At 38.9% G+C, this 24038-nt stretch overlaps 1 protein-coding gene and 1 long non-coding RNA gene across 4 annotated transcripts in view; one reads left to right on the top strand and one right to left on the bottom strand.

Moving 5' to 3' along the window:
• Positions 1-24038, bottom strand: part of LOC125484905 — a 43161-nt gene that overhangs the window by 4067 nt on the left and 15056 nt on the right. Inside the window, exon 2 of the long non-coding RNA XR_007263707.1 lies at positions 9914-9982. This is a non-coding gene — a long non-coding RNA (uncharacterized LOC125484905). The remainder of the gene's footprint in view (positions 1-9913; positions 9983-24038) is intronic.
• LOC109916290 (2-Hydroxyacid oxidase 2-like) overlaps positions 1-24038 on the top strand; it is a 69772-nt gene that overhangs the window by 38441 nt on the left and 7293 nt on the right. For 2 of the 3 annotated variants that reach the window (XM_048605517.1, XM_048605518.1), the window contains exons 7-8: positions 3013-3082; positions 3182-6645. In XM_048605517.1, coding sequence (XP_048461474.1) covers positions 3013-3082; positions 3182-3237 — 126 coding nt within the window. In that variant the 3' untranslated portion in view covers positions 3238-6645. Of the gene's footprint in view, positions 1-3012; positions 3083-3181; positions 6646-12529; positions 12588-24038 lie in introns of those variants that run through there. The other variant, XM_048605519.1, reaches the window with a different exon arrangement.

Below are 24038 nucleotides of genomic sequence, written 5' to 3'. Positions count from 1 at the left end.
TGTGAGCTTCATTGGTAGGCCAGCATTTATTGCCCATCCCTAATTGCTCTCAGAAGATGGTGGGAAGCAGTCTTCTTAAACCGCTGCAAACCTTGAGGTGTAGGTACACCTACAGTGCTGTTAGTGAAGGAGATCCAAGATTTTGTTCCAACAACAGTGAGGAAAGTGATATTATTCCAAGTCAGAATTGTTTGAGTCCTGGAGGGGAGCTTGCAGTGGATGATGACCCCATGCATCTATGGCCCTTGTCGTTCTTGTTTACAGTTATGCAGTTGGAAGGTGCTCTCAAAGGACAGGTTCCTGCTGTGCTGAGTCTCGATATGGGTAATTTGGGGTGGCTGCATATTAAATATTTAACAAGTTGCAGAGTCCATTGTTCAATCGTGTACTTCATTGCCAAATTTTAAGGGAATAAAGGAAATATTTATGGACTGATATTGTGAAACAATGTAGTTGTTTCAGCAGCAGAAAAAGCTGACAGCTATTCATTTACATTATGCAAAGAGGCTTCAAGGGGATTTATACAAGCTGAGTGAATGGGAAAGAATGTGGCAGATAGAAGAAATGTGAATGAGTGTGAAGTTATCCATTCTTGTAGACCAAACAGAGGCAGAGTATTTCTTAAATGGTGAGAGATTAGGAAGTGTTGATGTCCAAAAAGACCTGGGTGTCCTTGTTCATGATAGAATGCAGGTGCAGCAAGCAATTAGAAATGTTTACGTTGGCTTTCTTCACATGGGGATTTGAGTACAGGAGTAGATGTCTTTTTGTAATTGCATAGAGCCTTAATAAGGCCATAGCTGTGTATTACGCACAGTTTTAGTCTCTAATCTAAGGAAGGATATACTTGTTATTGAGAGAGTGCAACGGAGTTTCACCAGATTAATCCTGGGATGGTGGGATTGTCATATTAGGAGATGAAGGAATCTGGGCCTGTCCTCTCTAGAGTTTCAAAGCATGAGAGATGATTGAATTGCACAAAATTATGATTGGGAGGCACTGTCTCCAGCAACAACATTTCCAAACAAATGATGTTGTAATGACCTAAAGGGATCTGGAGATAGTAGGGAAAAATGGCTTAGAGGTAGATGATCAGCCATAATCTGTTTGACTGCTGAATCAAGTTTGAATGGCCTACTGCTATTTCCTATGTTACCTAAAATTAACATCCTACATACTGTGATGATTTATATCAATATATCTACATTAGAGATGAATTGTCCCATTCAACACTCCATGAGACTTATTTCAGACTGTCAGCTAACAACTAAAAAATGAATCTTGTACAAACTTCAACTTCAGTGCGCATTGGAGCATTTAGAAGATGCTGTTGTGGGGCAGATCATTTGTTATTTTGTCAGCATTATTGGAAATTCTGACAACTTAAATACCATCTTTTGAGACAAATTAGGCATAATGAACATATTGTCTCTTCTGGGTTGGATGGAGTATTTTCTCTCACTTCTCCAAAAGTGTACTTTCTAACCGTAGAAATGAAAGGACCAATATTGCTGCTGTCCTGGACATAGATGTTATTCAGAATGAATGTAATACATTTGTATTTCTATGTTCATATTAGTTTAAGAGGTGCAGCATTACTTCATAAACCAGTCTTTACGCCTAGCAGTAACATTGCCCATTAGCTCCAGGGCACTTCGGCCTGCTGCCTAACAGAACCTGGGTGTCCTTTCAGCCAATCAATTCTGCTTTATCTGAAAAAAAAAGGAACCTTTGGCTCATTCTGAATTGTCCAGACCCTTCTCAAAACACCTAATCGGAGCACGATCCACCATCATTCAGTATTTGGTGACAGATTTGTAGATATGCATCTATATGGTTAAGAAAGATAGTCATGAGAGACAAGAATTGATGACGCCGGAAGTATATTTATTTTTGTTTAAGCTACATGCATCCACTAGATCCCTAACATAGTTGTATAGCCAATGAGCTTCACTTACTGATAAAATTTATGCTGATTTTTGATAAGTTAATCTATTTTTTGATCCATAGTTAGCAATTCAATTCTCATGATCATATAGACACTGCTACTGTGCCCAGAAATCTCTTGTGGTGTCTAAGGAAGTGTTCCTTTATATTTTCTTCCAGTGTGCAATTCTCTTACTATCTTTGTACCTTACATTGTGATGTGTCACAACAAGTTAGTGCTCTAATAAAAGCAAAACCACAGATGTCCTGTCAGACATATGACAAGATGCGAAGCCTGGTCTGCGAGGGCATCGGGCCTTTGATTTGATTCCAATCTGAGCTAACTCAGCCTTTCACCCTTCTAAGGTTAGGAAAATGATGGCCACATCTTAAAATGTGATCAGGAACTGGTAAATGGAGGTCAATGCTCTGCTTGCTATTCTGTTACATGTGTCCCAGTTCTTTGCCAATGGAGAAGGAGATCAAAATTGCAACCAACAGCTATTTCAGCTTGATGCAGACTGATCTGTGAGGATCACATTTCTATGAAGGACTATGATTGATATTTTTCCCTTCTCCTGTTTAATTTTCTATCTAATTCTGCTGTAGGTTGTGGTTGGTAGGAGAGATGGGAATACTTTTGTTGAAATTATTAAATCATTGGAGGACTGTGACCAGGTGGATGAACATCTCTTGAAATACAAATACTGATCCATGATGTCAGTGACCTTGTCTTTTCAATTGTGTACATTAATTCACTTTGATCACTTAAATATCAGGTCCTCCAAGCCAACTTAAGAAATTAGCACTTTTTTTAAACAAATCACTTTTTAAAAGCAGAAAGAAAAGCCACAGAAACTGGATTCTATTGTCACAATACTTTATAATACAAATATAAAAGTATCCATTTTCAGTCTAATTTGGAGCCAATATATTTTTTATAAAAACTACTAGGGGGAGAGATACTTTTCACAGATTCAATCGAAAATTCACTTGTCTGCCATCCTGGTTCAGCCTGAAGACAGGACTGTTCAACAAATGAAAGGTGACATTAAAAACTAACAATTTCTTGCACTTTCACAACAGGGTGAAGAAGGAGTTAAACGTGTGCTTCAAATTTTAAAAAGCGAGCTTCATACAGCATTGGCTCTATCTGGTATGAAATCAATAGGCAAAGATATTTAGAAAATATATTGAGGTTTACATTGTACAGCTTGATCGTAAGTCAGTTTCTACTTTTTTTTTCCAACTGCAGGATGCAAAACTCTGTCTGAGATCAACAGGACACTGGTGAAATTTGCAAAGCTGTAGGAATGGATCAGCATCAATGATTTAGAAACAAAATTTCAAAAATGAATACATTCCATGGTTTGCACAAAATGATTAACTGCAGAGATTAAGATCTTTCACTAATTAAAATCATACAGTCCTTGTTTATTCTCTTTGCTTAGCCGGTGTCAACACATATGTAAACATTGACTTTCTGTTAAAAACCACAGGTCACTTGAATTATTTTGTACACAATATCATGCTCATATTATCCTTATAACTGGATCATTTTGTTCTTTAATTTCAGGGCATTTGGGGATGAAAGATGGACAGGATAGGGGGACTGTAGGAATTTAGGGTAGAATCTTGATGCACCATATTTCTGACCTATTTATGATAGTGATCTGGGAAAAGGACAGATTGGCTGCCCTCCCCATTATCCACTCTGATTATGTACGTGATAAAAGATCGTTTTACTTATACTGCCAGAAGAAAACTTTTTATCCTGAACCTCATTCTGTCAAAACGATCCCCACAATTCCAATGTCAGCTTGAGTATAACTGACAGACTCGATCCAACCTACTTTTATACCAATAAGAAATTGTCTTTATATAGCAGCTTTAAGGTAATGCAATACTCCAAGATGATTCATAGAAGCTTCAGAAAGCAAAATCAAACAGGAAGTTGTGAAGGACATACAAACATGAGACCTTATGAACAAGGAGCAGCAGTGGGCCATTTGGTTCCTTGAGCCTGTTTTGCTATTCTACAAGAACATGGCTGATCAGATTGTAACCACAAATCCATAGTCCTACCTACCCTCTCCATCGTTTACCAAAAATCTATCCATCTTTGAATTTAAAATACTGAAAGTCTCTGCATCCACCACCTTTTCACAGAAAGAGTTCCAAAGACTCATGACCCTCTGTGAGAAATAATATTTCCTCAATGCTGCTTCAGTGGATGATACCTTATTTTTAAACAGTGACCATTATTTCTAAATTCTCCTATTAGAGCAAACATCAATTCCACATCTACCTTACCAAGATCCTTCAGAATCTTCTGTTTCAATCAAGTTGCCTCTTACTCTTCTAAACTCCAGTAGATACAAACCTAGCCTTTCCAACCTTTCCTCATAAGACAGCCCTTAAAGTGGAAAAGCAAGATATGTGGAAATTGCAGGGAGGGAATTCCAAGGCCTGCAGTCAAGATAGCCGAATATGCAACGATGATAATGAACCAGTTAAAATTGAGAATGCTCAAGAGGCCAGAACTGAAGGAGGCACAGTCATTCTGGAAGGTTGTGGGGCTGGAGGAGATTACAAAGAAGAGTGACACCTTGGCAGGATTTAATAATAAGGATGAGAATTTTAACATCAAGTCATCACTTGACTAGAAACCAATGTAGATGAATCAGTACAGGGATGAAAAGGGAACGGAGCTTGCTGGGAGTTAAGAAATGGGCAGAATTTGTTGACATCATGCTTACAAATGGCAGAATGTGAGATCAGGAAGGACTGCGTTGGATTAGTTGACTCTAGTGGTAACAAAATAATTATCTGAAGGTTTGAACAGCTGTAGTGAGGAAATGTCAGGTAAGTTTACAGAGGTGCAAGTTGGAAGATTAGTGAAATTAGTGCAGAAGCTCAAGGCATCTGTACAGGCCTGACATTTCCTTGATACCAATTCATCTTTTGTTGTGAGTCTGTTCTCTGAAAAAGGGAAAGAAAAATAAACAACACAAAGCAACAAACAAACATAAATGGTGAGGGAAAAAAAAATCCAAAGCTATTGTGCAGAGATAAAGGGAAAAATGGATAATGAACCATCAAAGATTTTGAGTAAGGTGATCAGATACCTTGTCAAAGAAATGGGTGTTAAAAGCAGGTGGAGAAGCAGAGTAATTCAGACAAATTTGGAAACACGATTAAGCCCTGGGCAAAGGTTACAGACTTTAATGATGGACAGAAGCAGTGAAAGAGACCAGAGCCATTGGAACAGAATGATCGAGCTGATTATAAGCGGTGGAGGAAATTACAGAGAGTGAGAGACATGTGGCTTTTGAGAATTAAAAAAAAATACAAAACTAAGCAGGTTGGGTAAGACCAACACTACAAAACAAAGGACTGTGGAATTGGCATCTCTATCCCACAAGATGGTGCTGTGTAACTTTCTATTCTAGTTTGATAATGCCCACCTTCCCCAGCTGCCATTGTAAGAAGGGGGAATGCTGGGAAACTGCTTATCCTGTTTATGTAAAAAAAATGTATAGGCCTTCATATTTTACATTTGGTTGAAAGCTACTTTCATGACTGTTAGCCATTAGCAGAAATTAATTATTTTACAGCTAATTCATAAAGTTGTAGGAGCTGTTCTGAATGCATCAGCAAGATTGTGTGTGAAAGAACGTTCAACATCATCAGCGTTCGGAGCCCTGTGTGATCAGCTTGGTTTGCTATAACACCTGCAAACTTGGGCTAGAATTTACTCTGCTGGTGGGTTTGAAGATTGGTGGTGGAGCCAGAACATATAAATGCAGCAGCCCACAGGGAGAGAAAAGCTAACACTTGTCGTGGTCATTCTGGACCTCCATTATGTAGAATACGAGATGACTTAGACCAGAATGCCTCTTTCACACGTTTTATAAGACTTTCCTTCTGTGAGGTGTCCTTCCCACCACTCCTTGCCCATGTTTTGCATGAAATTTTACAGGAGCCTAGGGAGACCTATACATTCTTGAACTTTTATTGCCCTTAATTGGTCAATTAATGGCAACCTAAGGGCTTCATCTCAACCCCATCGATCTCCATAGAACAGGGGAGACCAACAGCATGGGGAAAATCTGGCAAGTTTAAATGCATGGGTCCATGTCAGGCAGAGAGTGGGGGACCTCCTATGTGAGTCCTCTGGACCCCTCAAAGGCACAGTTTCCACTTTGACCCTCTCCCTGGTCTCTTGAACCCTGTCCTCCACCAATCCACCTCACCCCTACCACCACCACCTGCATCTACCCCCTGTCTCCATTCCCAAGATATAACCAGACTCCTTCGCTTGGTGGGACTGCCTGTAGTCCCAGTGGTAACCACCACTCCTGGGTCACAATACAGAGACTAGAGAGCTGTTAGCCAATCCAGTGGACAGCAGATATCTAGGTGGGACTTTCTCCAGAGAAATTGGCCTTATAGCAATTAAAGCTGCCCCCAGTGTTGCTGTAGGGCAGCTACTGGAATTAGCGAACAGGGAATCTGGTCCATTGTGTAATCCCACCCTTTGTTACAGAGCTGGATACATCTGAGCCAAAAGTGTAATGCGTCTCTGAAGTCAACCCTACATGCCATGGTTAACAAAATTAATTCCTTTGTAAACATGCTCTAGCTGTTTGTTACTCAACTTGCAATATTACATTACCCCAAAAAAAAACCCGCACTCAATAAAGTCTTTATCATGAACGGGAGGAAAGTATTGAACCTTATTTCAGATTATTTTTAAAACTTCCATTGTAGAATGGTATATAAGAAAAAAAATTACAACGTAGGGTCCTATTTTTATCCTTCATATTTCCTTATGAATACATACTATAATATGTCTTGTAGCTCAGTTCATTTCCTGGATGTTGCCAATAGAAGAGTTCCTTTACAATGCCCCATTTGCCAGGAGCCTTCTGTAAAGTTTTTAATTGCTCTGCATTCAATAAGAATCGGGATGTGTGCACTTCACATCCTGAAATACCAAAGGACAATGCATAACATTAAACTTCAAAACAAAACCAAATTCTGCTCTTACTGTTCATCAGTAACATGCTGTTTTAATAAATGTATATTCAACCTGGTAACTGAACCATTTGGCTCTCTTTTCTAGATATTTCCATAATTAAACATTCTGCTGAATAAATATGAATGAGATTTGTAACTAAGACAAAGTGTACTTTTGCTATTAAATTCCCAGCCATGAAGAACATTGTCTGCCCTCTTGGGTTGATGTAAAAGCCTCCATGACACTATTCCAAGATTAGGTATCTTCCTGGTGCCCTGGTATCTCTGTTTCAACATCAATAAAAATCAATTATATGGTCAGACACCTTATTATTGTGTATGGGACTTTGCTGAGAGCAGTAACTGCTATATAAAGACATGCATTACAACAATGCCCACAAATTGGCTGAAAGACACTTTGTGAGGTCCTAAGGACATGAAAGATGCTTAACAAATATAGATTATTTCTCAATCTCCCTGAATTCTCACTTACAATATAAAGATAAAATTGATTTTAATGGTGGTTGTGAGAGTTTGCTGTTTGCAAATCTCCTGATGCTACTCCTACAATAGTGATTCCTACTTATATTGCTGCTTCTGAGTTAGATTGCAAGAATATGGGACTAGTTTAGTTTGGGAAACTGGATGAGTAGCCCTTGATAGCTCTCATCCTTCATATCCACCACCCAGGTCCCCAATCCTTTTCACTCACTTCCAGGCCACATTCATGCCAACTCATGTCAACCCACGCTTCCTAACCATTTCATGATCCTTTACAGATATGCCGAATTAATGCCAACTCATGACAACTCAACCACCATCCTTTTGCTCTCCAAGCAATTCTGCCAGTAGCCACCATGGGCTGACATCAGTAGCCATGTTGAGATGAAACAAACTAAAATTCTAAATATCTATTATAGGCTCCAGCCTTTGCTATAATTAAAAAAAACTTCATATCAATCTCCTCAAGTACACAATTCTTTATAAAATCGAAAGACATGTGTTCATACCCCACCAGAGACAGTTAATCCTTTAATAATTTCTTTAAGGTATACATCAAATGGAGACATTTGTGGTTGTGAAAACAGTCAATTAGTAACAATTAGATAATGGGGAATGTTAACAAAAACTGTTGTAAGTTCAAGAGCAAATGTATTTAAGCCCTCGCTGATACAGCCAGCCTATTTTACAACATTATACAGACCTGGGGATTTAAATGGCCTCGTGGATGGAGATTTCTTTTTTCTCTCACACAGGCAGCTATATTTAATTATTAAACATTTTAGGATTGAAATAATTTCACAGCTTGACTGTCCGACAGTCTTATCTGCCTACAACAGCATTTATGAATACTGTAAAATTTCATAATTCCTACATTGTGGGTTGAGGACTTTGCAACTATGAAATTGGGATCTGTCTGAACTCAGTATTGAGTTAAAATGGCCCTGTTGTGTTTGGTTTTCATTCTTGTTAACCACGCTGAAGCCCTTTCCTCATCAGAAGAAATGGTAGCTGTTAGAACTGGGGGTGGGAAATCCCTATCTCGGATCCATTCATCAAGCTGGAGTCTTTGTGGAATCTCTACAGCTTGGCAAACTTCTGGGTCTAAATTTCAAAAGTTTGTTGTTGATTGCAACTTGATTTAGGGTGTCTGTTTTGATACAACTTTGTTTTCTTTTGTACTTTACAAATATGCAACAAATATTTATCATGGTGGTACTTCAGGTTAGGGTTACGATTATGTTATGTCTAAATGAATTGCTGGTTTCATTCAACAGTAATTTTGTTGCCTTTAAACTTGGATTTTAGAATTTTTACTTCCAAATGGTTATGACTCATAGTTAGTATGTAGTATACATTTAAGAGATATGACATCATCATCATATCATGTGACCTGAGGGTATAAAATTTTCAGACTCCATCTTAACTGGGGTTACATGAAGCATGATACATTGATGAAATGTGTGACTGCTGGTGACCAAATAGCTTAATATTATCCCTGAAGCATTGCTGCATCAAATAATGTCCTGCTACAGGCAGAATTCACAGCATGGTGGCAGATAAAAGGGGAAAAATGAGTCATCAGGTACTCTCTCTCAAACATGATGACCTGAAAGAACCAGGACAAGAGTGGATCTACCTGTAGCCAAATGTTAAGCAATATGTGGAATATCAGATTTTTGACTATATTTCTGTTGCCAGAAATTTGGGATGGGATGTCAACAGGTTTTCAAATGTTACACCATCATATCAAGAAGCTGTGTGAGGAATTCTTGAAGGACTCTGAGATTGGGTCCTATATGCTTTGTTGCAAAAATTGGCCCTAGTCCCTCATATGTGCCAATGATTTTCAATTGGGGATTGTGGTCTTGATGCGTAGGTAATTTTTGTATGACAATTCTACATCATATGTGTTGCTCGATAACATGGTGCAATGTGCAGATATTCACCAAAGCTCCTTAGACAGCACCTTCCAAATCCATAAACATGACCATCTAGAAGGACAAGGGTGGCAGATACATGGGAACACCACCAGCTGCAAGTTCCCTTCCAAGGCACTCATCACCTTCACTTGGAAACGTATCACTGTTCCTTCAGTGGGTCAGAATCCTAGAACTCCTAAGCTAAAGGCATTATGGATCTATTTATACTAACTGGGCTGCAGCAATTCAAGATTGCGGTTCATCACCATCTTTTCAAGAGTAACTAGGAACAGGCAATAAATGCTGTCCCTGCTTATGATGTCTGCATCCCATGAATGAATAAAGCAAAAAAGACCTAAGGTGGATTGCAGAGATCACAGTGTCAGTGCTTAACATTTTTGGAACATTTTGAGTCCTGTTTCCACCAGGCAGAAGGGGACAAAATCCAACACCTTCAGTCAAAAACTTGGCATCACTTTTTTCTGACCCTTTAACATTAATTCAGGAATTATGAGGAGAAGGTGATGAATTATCATACTTACGATTCTGGGAGCAGTGTCAAATCAGGTCTCATCACTGATAGGCTGGGGGCATCATACAGGACTGTAAACCTGTGAAACCATTTGTGGAAAGAAGTAAATGTGATCTTAAAGTCTTCCCAACTAATATTTTTACATTTGTGAGGACAGTTTGTTTCTTCTTAATGATATTGGTAAACTTTTCACTGCACTGGATCCACCACTATCAAGTCACACTGATAGGCTAGTCACTCCTGCCCTATACTTTATGTAAACTCATGGATAAAAGATGGCATAAAAGGAGAGGCCTCAACGCAAGAGTATAGGTTGGCGTTCATTCTGAGCAGCAGGGAAAAATAACATGCATTGCCAAAAAATCCACAGGAGTCATCCAATGGAAAAAACAATCCCTTCAGAGCTTCAACAACATTCTTAAGTGCAGCAAAAAGCTAGCTCAGTATTTAACACTGCAGTGCAGAGCAGGGGCAGAAACTTGAGTGCTAGTCTTGATAAGATTTACCCTCTTATTTCTTCATCAACACAGCACAATGTTGTGAATCATAATAAAATGCACATTGCCTAGTTTTCATGTGAGGCTGCACAGTTCCTTCTCCAAGAATAATTTAAAAAGCATTAATCAAATGCACATATTTTAAAAAGGTTTAAATCAAATTTGGTAATAACCATGTCGACCTGCTTGATATTCAGTGCTGCTCTTCAAGATTGATAAGCTATTGGAACATAGCTGCTGGTGCTTATACATGCTCATAGATTTAAAAAAAATAGTGGATCCCTTATAACTTTAACAGATCAATTTTTAAAGATTATATTGAATGACTAAAATGAGAAGGGGGACTACTCACAATGCAGGCCTCAAATGAATGATAACTTAATATACTGAAAATCAATTGGCAGCTTGGTGCCTTCTGGCATCCTGAGAACACAGGAAAGGAATTATATAAAAGCAAACACAACTTTTCTACCCTTAATTTATCTATCATCTTGTAAAACTTGCATAAGTGCAAGTAATCGTGTTCTTCAAAAGCAAAATACAGCAGATGCTGGAAATCTGCAGTAAGGGTGTAAATTTTAAAGGATTCCAAGCCATGGTCTGGTCCTGACTAATTCTGCCCACAATGTTGGATCTCACCATCAACTCCCTTTGCACGCTCTATTATCGGTCTCCCCTCAGCAAATATTTACGCAAACAACATCTTTAACACAGTAATTTTTATTTAACAATTTAAACTACATGGAATGCTCTGAACACATACTCAATGGATTGACAGGAACTGCTATTAGTTTTGCTTTGTTACATATATTGCCTTCCAACAAACTAAACTAACATTGGTTCATATTTTGGCATTTGAGCCAACCAGCATGTTGGGTAAACATATTGTGATCATTTCTGCCAATCATGATCCCTTCTCTAAAGTGCAGTTCATAATAGCTTCGTGACATGTTTTTGAAGTATATCGGTCAGAAAAGTAGGGCACCATGGATTGATAAGAATCAAACAGAAAAATTGAAAATGAATTATATGGTGCTTCTAAATGATTTTTATACCATTACAAAAATGTTTTATGTTTAATAACTACATTTTCCTTTAATGGTCAATATTATAAACCTGGAAAGCGTGGACCAAAACAGTGCAGAACATCATCTTGACTCTTTTCCTGAATTTCTACAGCATATTGAAGGTTATCTTCATCAACACGTTGCAACTGGTCTGAGCAGTCATTGCTGTTTAAAAAAATTGACAGCAATATTTATCATAGAACAACTGCTGAACTCTGAGCACTGCCCTGTTAAATTATTTATGTATCAAATACCATTTCCTCTGGGCTTTAAAATTCATTCGTGTGCTTTTCTTACAGCAATAACATTTCTTTATAAACTTACATTCAAAACTATTGACCCAATCGATCAACTCATTGAATAAATTAACCTTGAATATTGATAGCTCAAAAAAGTTGATGGCCATGTTGTATTAAGGCAAACTGGTAGGGATTTGTTCCCTTGTAATGTATAATCACTATTGGCATAGATTCATCACATTTCACTTTAAGGTTGATACTAAAGTGCTTTTTGTGTTTCATTTTCAATGATACTCCTTTTAATTAGATTTTGAGTAATTGGGCAACAGCCGCCTAAACTGTCTTAGGCTGCCAACAGTGAGCATCTTAAATTAGTTCTTACTAGATGTGAAAGAGTGGCACATTTTCCAATACCAGGGACTCAGACGATTAAATTTTGGTTTTTCTACCATAGGTCATCATTTGGACAAATAATCAATTCAATGTTACTTCAGTCTTGGTCAAGCTTACTTGCTGATAATCCTGTAGCCACCAAGTTTTGCCTTCCGCATGTGTTTGTCAAATACTTAACTTGCTCATCTTTCATAGATAACACAGTGTGCAGCTGGAGGAACACAGCAGGCCAGGCAGCATTAGAGGAGAAGGAAAGCTGAAGAAGGATCCCCGGCCCGAAACGTCAGCTTTCCTGCTCCTCTGATGCTGCCTGGCCTGCTGTGCTCCTCCAGCTCCACATTGTGTTATCTCTGACGCCAGCATTGGCAGTTCTTACTATTTCTGTTGCTCATCTTTCAACTTTTTTTTTTATTCTTTTATCTTATTCTAGGAAAATAAGTGTCTCGAATACAGCCTTTCCACGCTACAAATGATTGGAAAATTTTATGGTAAGTCACTATCAGAAATTTATAATGACTGACTCAGTCATGCTTCCAGAACTAGTGAGAGCGCTCCTGTTAATAAACATGGTTCTGATGCCCCAAGCATGCTCAGTTAGATTGTAGTGTACAGTGGAGAAGAACAATGAAGAGACCTTAAATGGAGAAAGATACAAATTAGCAGCTTGGGGACACAAGGGATGTCAAACCAAAAAGTTAGAATCATATCAGTTAAAGAGACAGCCAGCTATTAAAGAACAAAGTTAAATGCAGATACCAATTAGGCGGCTGTTGTCAACAACGAGACAGTATCAAGTGACCTGTGGAGAAGGTCTAAGGCAGTTTACAGATGCTATGTGAGTGTGCTATCAAAGGGCTGAAGTTTATCAAATTCGACTCATGTCTATTCCCGTATGTTTTATGTGGGGTTTCTTTCTACAAACTCTAGTGAGCTATCTCACGCAATTCTCCACTGGTCACCTCAGTATGTAAGCACCACAACTCTGTGGCACTGCATTCATGATATCGTGCGCTCAAAAATACTTACCACTGCTGGGACCTTCTAGGATTTCCGCTACTACCGTACTTAAAACCTAACTATGCATCAGATCAATTGCTACCGGCCAGGAATAGCCCTTCACAGTACACATAGTGGGAGGGAACTAAAAAAGAAAACCTTCTAAGAACACTTCATAGCAAACAGAGGCTCCCATTTGTAAGTGTATTACTACTGTACATCATCACCATCATTGCAACTGCACGTACAAAAATTAAGCTAAAGAGGCTCCTGTCCTTACTGCTGTACCATGTTGAAACACTGTTAAGGGAGTGCTACTCTTTCCCTAATGCCCAGCACAACTTAACGTCTTGTCATTGTTCAGGACTGACCGCAGGCTCCCCACCTTACTGACTTTGAAGGATGGCCTCAACTGCTGAATGATCAGACCCCTGACTGATATTTACACTGGACCTGCAGGAGTAACCACAGCCCACTCCCCAGATTGTAATGATATGGAACCCTTGACCCTTACTATCTAAAGCAGCTGACTAACCACATCCAAGTTCCTGGACTGGGATAAAATGATATATTTCACTGACTGTGGTGGGAATCCCTGACTGACAATCTGTCCTTCCTGACTTGACTGAGGACGATTCCCCTTTAACCTTGAACCACGGCCATTTGTCTGAATTACGTTCATTTGTTTGTCATGTGACATTGACATAACACAATGCTGTACAGCAACGTCTCCACACCCTTGACTAATGACTGCTGACAACGTTAACAAGCTTCCTGGCTTTGTGTTTGTACTAGACGGCAAAACAGAAGTACAGTGAGCCTGCAAATTCTGAAGGCATTGTCAGAGTGCAAAATGGCAAGATGAAGCAGAGATCCTGTGAGCATCCAAGTAGGCATAAGGTGAATCAGAGATGTTCCATGCTGGTGTGGACATGCTTGTGCACGTTTGATGCCAACCTCCATGGTTGGGGTTACAGAACATGCTCCATTGGCAGCAATTGCCTGGGATGTTGAAGATATAAACCTAGAGCAGCAAGTTGCAAACTGGAGCTGTCAGGTACTCTGGGACTTCAATCTCAGAATTGTCTCCACTCACAATGACGATGACCCTGTCTAACTGTGCAATGCAAAATGTGCCTTTCTTATCTGGTTCTGCTCAGAGTCAATTCTTGGCTACAGTGATCCACATTTCATTTAGACAAAGGATTTCAGGTGTTTGAATGCTAAGTGCCACTACCATACAACTGTCTCTTTTAATTAAGTTATTTTAACTTACTTAAGTATTACGCTACAAATCTGACTTAACTCTAAAACTGAACTTGGAAAATCTAGCCAGTTGAATTCCCACTTTCAACCACATTCCCAGTTTTATTCATTTGGCCTTTACCTCACTCAAAAGTCTCCACTCACATTGAACTGCACTCCTTACTTCAAAGATTCAAGGGAATCAGAAAGACTGGACCAACATTTCCAGGGTCTGCTCTCTCCCTGGATTCACTTTGTTTCCCTTCAGTTCCTGCAAATCAACAATTTAACCCCAGAATCAGAAACAAAATGAAAACGCCAAGGAAAAGAAAGTGTTTTGTCCACTGCCCACAGACATTGGACAAAGGAGGAAGTTTCAATCTGGGTGAAGCTCAGTTATTATTCAGAGAGAAAACAGTAGCAGGATCAGGTTATTTCCTGGGCAGGAATATGATGCATGCTTTCATTTGCACAAAAGTATTCATCTATCATTGAGAAATAGAGGGGCTAACTGTGTGATTGACTCCCAAAACCTGAACATTTAGTTTAATTTCCTGTCCTGCAAAAGTCATGTTTCTTCCAAAGGATAGCAGAGAATAAAAGCCTTTCTGACCTTTGTATTGCTGCACATAATGCTCATGTTGAGTGTCGAGGGTGATTAGTGTTCCTTCAAAATAATAAATGAGGAAAACAAATAGTCAGAAGCCTTAACGGATTGAAAGAGATCACAGTACATTCAATACGAAGTGATGTATTTGTGTCAAGTGTAATGTTGTACAGAAGGCTAACACCAATGCACCCAAAGTTATTTCAATGTTCCTTAATCTTTCTTGTCACCTGCTGTAATTCCTGATTGTTGGTGTGCCATGTCACTGCCTAACCCTTTGACGAGATGGGGCACCTTAGGCCCTGTCAACTAACCAGTAAATTAATACATCCATAGCTTGTCTGATGGTGTGAAGGTCCCAATGCTTATTCAGCAGTCACTGATTGTTCTGTTGGACATGGCTCTCCATGCCAGCTGCCACCCAGTTAAGGGAAGCAGCTATGGACTCGCATGCTACAGACACAAGATCGAGACTCCTCTGCCCTTCGTTTACAGAGACTTCGCCCGTTTCTTCTTCCTGTATCTGCAGGCCTGTGTCAGTGCTTGGATCACCAGAAGTGACCCCAAGCTTATGCTAGATATATTATCACTGAAATGAATGTTTCTGTGTTAGTGTAGGAAGACCCTGACGCTGCATCCTCAAAGATCAATGAGTGGTTTGAGGGGCTAGCAGAAATGGGTATTGGGCTTGGGCTCTTCCTTTTTTTGTCCTGGTAGCGGGAGCCACAGGCTGCAAAGAAAAAATTAAAGGTTTTTTAGTGTCAAAGAACACCAGTCTTATTCAAGATTTTATTTTCGTTGTTAAGTTGCTTTGATATGCATATGGGAGGAGCAGCTTGGACACTTTCTCACTAGATGGCTTTGGATATCCAATCTTACCATCACTACAGAAACATTCTCCTTGCTAGTCTGCCAGCTCAACAGCCTGCTCCTTAAAGTAAGCCAGGCTCCGTATGTCAAACATCCCTACCATCAATTGCCTGGGCACATTCTCACTGTTTTGTATATTCTCCTTCGGAAGGAGAGAAACATTGAGACGTTGGTACAGTATTGTGCAAGTACTGATAGATAGATGGAGATATCAGTTCCCACAGTTATAATTGTTATGAGTGAGAAGGTAGGGGTCGAAGCGTTGTGATTGAAAGATGGTTTCAGCATCATCGAAGAGTTTGAGTCGCTACAAATCAATAAAAGTATGACACGATGTGTGAAACTTGTGAGATGTTCATTCCTAAACCATGTTTTGTGCTTTTGTCCCGGTCCCACACATAATATTATGAAAAGCTATCAGGTATGCAGATTCTCCTAGATGTGACGAAATGTCAGTGAGCTGCTGGTGTAAATCCCTAGAGAAAAACACTTCCTACCTCTCCTGCCTAGACTTCAATATGACCTCTAGTTCTGAAAATTGGCATTGCTTTTTGCCATGTCTCTGATATTGCCAAGGCTATGTGTGGAAGATGAACAGAGGTTGAATGATGCACTAGGGCTGCAGAAAGTGAGATGCTTCAAGATGTCTTCAGCAATAGCGATAGAGGTTGGAACTTAGAAATCTCTGGAAGGAACCTCCTGCTTTTCACCTCCCACCGGAAAGAATGGAGAAGAAAAGGTAATACTTGATAATGAAGGTAATGATCATATTGGAGTGCCATGTTGAGCTACAAAAAAGACCAGTACAGGTATGCATCATTCTCAAATTTCATTGTTTTCCTTTCTCGGCTGTGCAAAAATATGCAATGAGGTAAAATTAAATTAATCACGTGAGAAACTCAACCCGTGCTCCACACAGAAGTACCTCCCAGTTTTAGGCCTGCCTATGCACTTAGTCTCAAATAAAAATAAATGAATTAATGCGCGATAAAAATGGGGCAGTCCGCACATGCACTGATGCTGACTTCAGTGTGCATGGAACTGCACATGCACGGATACATCCTGAAGCCTATCACAGTCAGCTGATGTCACATGACGAATCTGTGCACATGACAATGTGCAGTGTAATCACTCCATTCATTTATTGGCTACCTGCCACTTATGGGCAGGTAGCCCTGTTGCAGTCACCCTCTACCTATACACATTCAGAATTGTCTGGTTGTACTGCCATTACTGGGGGTCTAAAACTGGAGTTATTGAATATGAACAATCAAGACAAAGACTGGTGGTTTTACAATTACACCCTCTGATTATATGGTTGCTTCGTCTAAATCTGAACATGTGAAGCTTTGAATCAACACTGAATTAAATTGCTATTTTTAAATTCCATAGTATGACTTCATTCTCCTAATCTCCTGAATCCAAGTCATCAGAGTTCTTGAAATAAGTGGATTTGAAATATTATAATGCCAGTTAATGCCACAGAAAGTATAATCAAAATAAGCTCAGGTTTGAAGTGAACCCTGAAGATACAGGTGCTATGCGTAATTAAAGACTTTTTCTTTCATTGATGTCTCACAACTGCTTAGAATCAAATGGTATGGATTGGAGGTGACCATTTAGTCACTCATGCCTATGCCAGCTCTTTAAAAAAGCTATCAAATTAGTAGAAAGTCCCTATTGTTTCCCAATAACATGGCCAAAGTTCCCCTCTTGAGTTCTCTTTTGAAATTTCCTAGTGTAACCTGATGTGTCAGCTGTGACTCAGGTGATAGCATTCTTAACTTCCAGTAAGAATGTTGTGGATCTAAGTCCTAGTCCAAGGTCTGAGTTTAAAAGTCATAAACTAACACTCTAAAGCAATACTGAAGGAGTGAGTACACTGTTGGAAGTGCTGTTTTTTGGATGAGACATTAAGCAAAGGCCCCATCAACCCTATCAGGTGGACCTAAAAGGCTCACACTGCTCCCACTATTTCAAAGAAGAGCAGAGGGTTCCTCCCTAGTGTCCTGACCAATCAATATTACAAAATCAGCTAATGTTGTCATTATCGTATTGCTGTTTATGGAAACCTGAAGAGTAAAAATTGGCCCTTGTTGTTTTTAATTTTACAACACCTTTTAAACTTAATTGGTGGGAAAGCATTTTTGAATGAAAAGTTCTACATAAAATCAAGACTTTCTCAACCTTTTCTTTTCTGCTTCCATCATCCTTTCAGGCATCGAATTCTAAATTACAAAAAAAAATACTGGATAAGAAACAAAATCTCCTCATGACAAGTCTGGTTCTTTTTCCAGTTACCTTAAATTTGTATCCCTTGGTTACCAATCATTCTGCCATTTTGAAATTTTCTCCCCTTTCACCTAAAGTATGTGAGAGAGGTAATTGGAGTGGGAAAGAAGGAATCCTTAATAGGTGGTGGATGGGGGAACGGTCGTTTTCACTTACTGGCAGGGCAGTGAGTTTGCGAGAGGTTGCAGTGAAAGAAAGCTAAAAGGGTAATGGCACAATCGGTGAGAATCTTCCTTTTCTAGGCTCTGAGGGGTGGCCTATGAATCTGAGCAATCTGGCTCATTTTGTTTGTACTTATACTTCTTATCCATTCAGTGGGCAGAGTGATTTGGAAAAGGGCCTTGTAACACAATGTTGATTAATTAGTACTTATAACCTAATTCATAAACCTGCTTACTGTTTATATTTACAACAACTTCCGCTTATATATTTATTGTTGTAAATGTCATTTTCCTTAGGTACGTAAGAAACAGATACCAGGCAGTAATATGAAAAAGTACTGAAGGAAAGCAGGGATGTAGGCTGACTAAAAGTATTATGATCCAAGATGATGCTAACACTGGATTAGTCATATTTCAGCGTGAAACCTGGTTTAATGGGCTATATGTTTTAGTTTTAAAATTCGGTCACCATGGTGGTGAGTCTTTGAACATTGTTACAAGACGCTGCCACTTTAACAAGAAGATACATTTATGACACAAGATTTTTTTAAAAAACAGAGATACATCAGACAATTTGGAAAGATCTTATCATAGTAGCACAAAGAAAGATTCAACCCTTTTTTTCCACCAATATTGTTTACACAAGGTCAAACCCACCTAAGAATCTTTGCCACCTTCACCTTAAAACTTCATACTCAACTGAAAAGGTTGCAAGTGTTTCCTTTCAGTCCATTTCTGCACATTCATCAAAAGTGCTTCTTCCCATTATGTCTCGAAACACCAATGCAGACTACACTCACTGACATTTTTTCACAGAATATTAAGAATAAAATCAAGGCATAAACTACTTTCAACCTGCTAAACATCTGCTGATATTGATCATTAGTTCTGCATTGAACCTGCCTTTAGCTTTTAGCTCTTCTTTTTCTTTCTGTAGGACATTGAATCTCAACTTAATAAACATGTCAACAATTATCTCACCAGGTAGCTTCTCTAGTCACATGGTTTCTTGGCAAGGCTGTTTTGACTTGCTGCCAAAAAAACTTTCTGACTCTCAAAAAAATTCTTTCAAAGAACTAGAAACCCAAAGTCCATTTACCTCTATTTTTATACCCAAGTTTCCAAATGAAACTAATCATATATGGGTAAAGAGTAAGTTTTGAGGCAAATTTAAGAATGGAGAAAAGAAAATATTAGAAAGATGCCTGTCATGCTCTCAGATACTACACCACAATATACTTTCTGGCCAATGAAATAGTTTTGAAGAATAATAAATATTGTCTTTCCATCCATAGTATGGGGAAAAGAAGATGGAGTAAGGGACAGATGTCAGCAAGGGATGTATTAGAAAGTAGAATTAAAACAGGAAAAGGTTAGCATTGCCTTCTCAGACTGGAGGAGATCATAGAGGGAGGGCCAAATCCACAGGCATTTATAGAAGACGCCTGACAGCATGTGATGGCATACCCTATGAATGCACAAATGTTCCTTGCATATAACATTACTAGGGGCAAATATTAGAGCAATAAAGACTTGAACTTACATAGTACCTTTAACACTAATCTGAATGCCTCCTGGTGCTTTACAGACGCTTAAGTAATAGGAGTGGCTCTTGTCATATTCTTGTGTTATTCTCATTAACATTGAATTATCATATGGGATTGATTAGTAGATTAGGTTCAATAAACCTGACAATGTGGAACAAGTTAATTAACTGACAAATTGATAACTTGCACTTCCAGAACAACTTATGTACACCTCCTCAGTCCATGCTGCTGTTTGAAGTCCTCATTGCTACTTGTCATGTGGTGTCACCCTGGTCAGTGGCTCATTGCCATTCAGCTCTGAAAGCAGTAACACCACACTCCTTCCTTACAAGATAAAATTGCATTCTCAAAGACTGAAAATATTATATTATATAGTTTCAAAGCTATTTATACAGAAACAACAATAGTAAAATTTATGAAATTAAGAGTCTAAGAATCTGTATAACTGTGCACTTTAGATATCTCTGTGAGTAACCAGGTTCCTTGGGTAGGATGTCTGACTCTTACCTTCTGTCCTAACTTTAATTTGGACAGTTCTGCACTTGCATGTTAGTCATGAACAATTATGTTTGGTCCTCACAGATGCTGTCAGACCTGCCGAGTTTCTTCAGCAATTTCTATTTTTGTGTCAGATCTCCAACATCTGCAGATTTTTTTGTTATCTCACTTCTTTGTCGAGAAGTTGGTGTTGTACTTCTGAGAATCTGTACAGGTGATGCCTTAGCAGGATTGTCCTAACCTTGCCTTCCAACATGATCCCTACTGGTGACTGTCAGCTCACATTCCAGAGTTCTGAAGTGTTGCATAGAAATACAAACATTTAGTTTTGCCACCCTCCACTTCACAGTAATTGCTTTTACAGTGTGAACAGTTCACCTAGCATGACTGTTGGATCTTTTGGGATAATGTGGAGAGGCTGTCACATGATTTATACCATATTTAGCACGAATACCCCTAAAATGTCTGTTTATATATTGTGGTCCATTATCAGAAATAATCTCTTTAGGTGTATTGAACAGTCAGATTATGGCACTCAATGTGTCTAATACAGCAGGCTTGTAGTTTCCTTTAACTATCAGACAATTAGAAATTTGAAAAATAATTGGTGGATGGAGAAAATCATCACCACGTATGATAAATAAATCTGTTGTGATTTAGACGAATGAAATGATGGAATCTTGTGAGATTGTAGGGGTTCTTTGGGTTACGATGGTTGGTTACTGTGAAATGCCTCACTCATCCTGTCTTCTCCATTACTGTTAATTCCTGGCCAATGCACTTGTTCACTTGTTATGCTCATATCTCCCTGATGTAGCTGTTCTGGGAGCAAGTGCTTGTTTCCCTTTCAAAAGTGCATTCCTCATGAGATACCAAGTTCATATCTCTACTGCATATCTTGTTCATGACCAAAAAGCATCTGACAGAGTCTGTAACTGCATGTATCATGCCAGGTCTTTCTTCTACAACAACTTTCCATATTACCTCTTCAGTTGTGGATCATTAGCAATTTCTTGCTGAATTTGGCTGCATTTGTGCTAACCAAAATTCATCAAATGGAACCTTGAGCATATCTTCCACCTCATCGCTGTATCATTTACTGTCAAATATAATGGAATTTCTACATTCTTCTTCACATTCAGTGATCTGCTCAGTATGTTCAAGTTAACCATTTTGGTACCAGGTTTGTAAGTGTCAAAGTCACACTCCTGTATGAGAAGTTGCTACAGTCTAGGTGAAACACTGTCAATGGTTTGCACCAAACCATTTTGAATGGTTGGTGATTGGTTTACACAATGAATTGCTTATTGACAAGGTACAATTGAAATCTTGTGATAATGAGTACTGGAGTAAATATTTCATAATGGAATAATAGTTTGCACTTGTAATAGACATTGGATATAAATACAATTGGTTTACCATCTTGCATGATGCACACTCCAAGGCCTTTCTAAGATGCACAGACTTTCAGAATTGTCTTCTTTAGATCATAGTGCTGTAGACCTCAAGTTTCTGCTGACCATACTTAAGTGGTTAGAACATGTGTTAATGGTTCTCCTACTATACAAATGGTGGGGGGGGGGGGGGGTTGGAATCTTTCCTTATGATGATGCTTTGTGGGAAAGGCTGGGTACATATTGTCATAACAAATTGTAAAAATCAAGATCTCTGCAAATTTTCTTATCTTGGGGAGTAGGCATGTGTCATACAACTTTGAATGAGTTGGGATAAATCGCATAACCTGAAAATGTAGAATCAAAATGTAGAATCAAACCCGATTGACATTTACCAGCACTTCTTCCTGTTGAAGATGAGTCCTTCAGAATAAGCCACTACCATTAATAACTGTCGATTTTTGTCATGCTCTTCTTTGGTCTTGCAAGCATCATCATATCATCAAAAATGCATACACATCTAGGAGTACTTTCTGAAATCATGTCCAAACATTCTGACTGACAGATAGACCAAGAAGTAGCCTCTGGAAGAAAATCTGCAAAATGGTGATCTGAAAGTAATGGTTTCTTGAGGTTCTTTTGCTATGTTAACCATCCAGTATCAACACTTATTATCCTGCTTGTGCAATTGTAGAAGGATAGTTACTTCTGTAAAGCAGTTGAAGAAGGTCTCAGGAAATACAAGTTACGGAATTCTAAAAGGACACAGTTTCAAAGGGAATTCCAATTTCAACAAAAGTCCTTAACTCAGTACTTATCTACGGTTGTCTAATTAATGCTAGGGAACTTGGTAGTCATCTTGTCTTTTTCAAATGTTATCGATACGCAAGGCATTTGCAGTACCATGACTACAAGGCTACCCCATGTGGAAATTCAGCAATGCTGCAGTGCCTCTGTTTTTCACTAAGTCATTTCAAGTTCATACAGCTGCCTTCATTTTAAGAAACACCACCACTGATCACCAAGTTGCATTCTTGTGTTTCACATCACAGAAGTACCACCCTCATACCGGAATTATAAGCAGCACAGGTTCAATATTTTCAAAAATCACAAACAGGTTTACTTAATTGATAACCTGCTGTTCCAGAGCAATTTACATACAAAGCCTTAGTCTATCAAGCTACTGCTTGGAATTTTCAATGATACTGCTCATGTGGTGTAATCCTGGTCGTGGCTCATTAGCATACCCAGCTCCTAAAGCAGTAACACCATGGGTACTGTCTAAAATGTGGAGATATTAATCTTGGTAACCAAAATCCTAGTCAGATTCACTGGTTTAAAATGGTATCTTGAAGCTAAAGAGGGAATTGGGAAACTGAAAGATTTAGTGAGGGAGTTCCAGAATGTAGGGCTTGATCACTGCAACCGATGGTGTGGGAAAGAGAGGAGGTCAAAGTCAAGGGAACAATACTTTCATGGAAGAGGTAAAGATGTCATACAGCATATTTTCTGCCATTGCATAATGTTACAGCATAGCTGCTCATAAATAGGTAACAGATTATATATATCCTTTGTCACTTGAGCAGATATTGGTGAAAGTGGTGTGTATGAGCAAACATCTGTCAAATTCACTCTTTAAAAAGATTTTCCACATCAATCCACTGGGAGCCAGCATATCTCCAAAGAAAAAGGCTTTTCATTTCCATGGCAGTTTATATTAATTTCTATGTATAATCCTTGACTAGTTGACAATTGGCAATGACTCTGGTTTTTGGAGAATCAGCTCAATAACCTCAGGTTTCCAAGGTTACTAACAGCGTCCTTCTGTAAGACTCGCACTTTGTGACAGGAAACAATTGACTTCTAAAACAAATATTTATTAGAAAAAACTTTTATCCCAAATAATTGACTCTAACCATGCAAACAGTCTTCTTCATGAATTTGACATTATTTATCATTGCTAGCTTTTGCTCACTGAGCACTATTCTTGATTTAGGACAATAAATTAAAAGCCATGCAGCAGTGTCTGGCTAAAGACTAACCAGGATTCTTCTAATAATGCTTTGGCACGAGCTACTGGGAATTATACAAATATGACATGCCAGCTAATTTTCTATTAAAGTGTTCTCTTCCTGTGGGGAAGCAGAGCCTCAGTCATCTGCTGACACTGGGGGCCATAAGGGGCTTTTACAAAACAAAAATGATTTGGATATATGAGAGATAGTAGGAACTGCAGATGCTGGAGAATCCGAGACAACAAGGTGCAGGGCTGGATGAACACAGCAGGCCAAGCAGCATCATAGGAGCAGAGAGGCGTTTCGGGCCTAGA

Source organism: Rhincodon typus, chromosome 14 (assembly GCF_021869965.1).
Source record: "Rhincodon typus isolate 14 chromosome 14, sRhiTyp1.1, whole genome shotgun sequence".
Taxonomy (NCBI): Eukaryota; Metazoa; Chordata; class Chondrichthyes; order Orectolobiformes; family Rhincodontidae; genus Rhincodon; species Rhincodon typus.
This window is presented reverse-complemented; position numbering and strand designations above follow the sequence as displayed.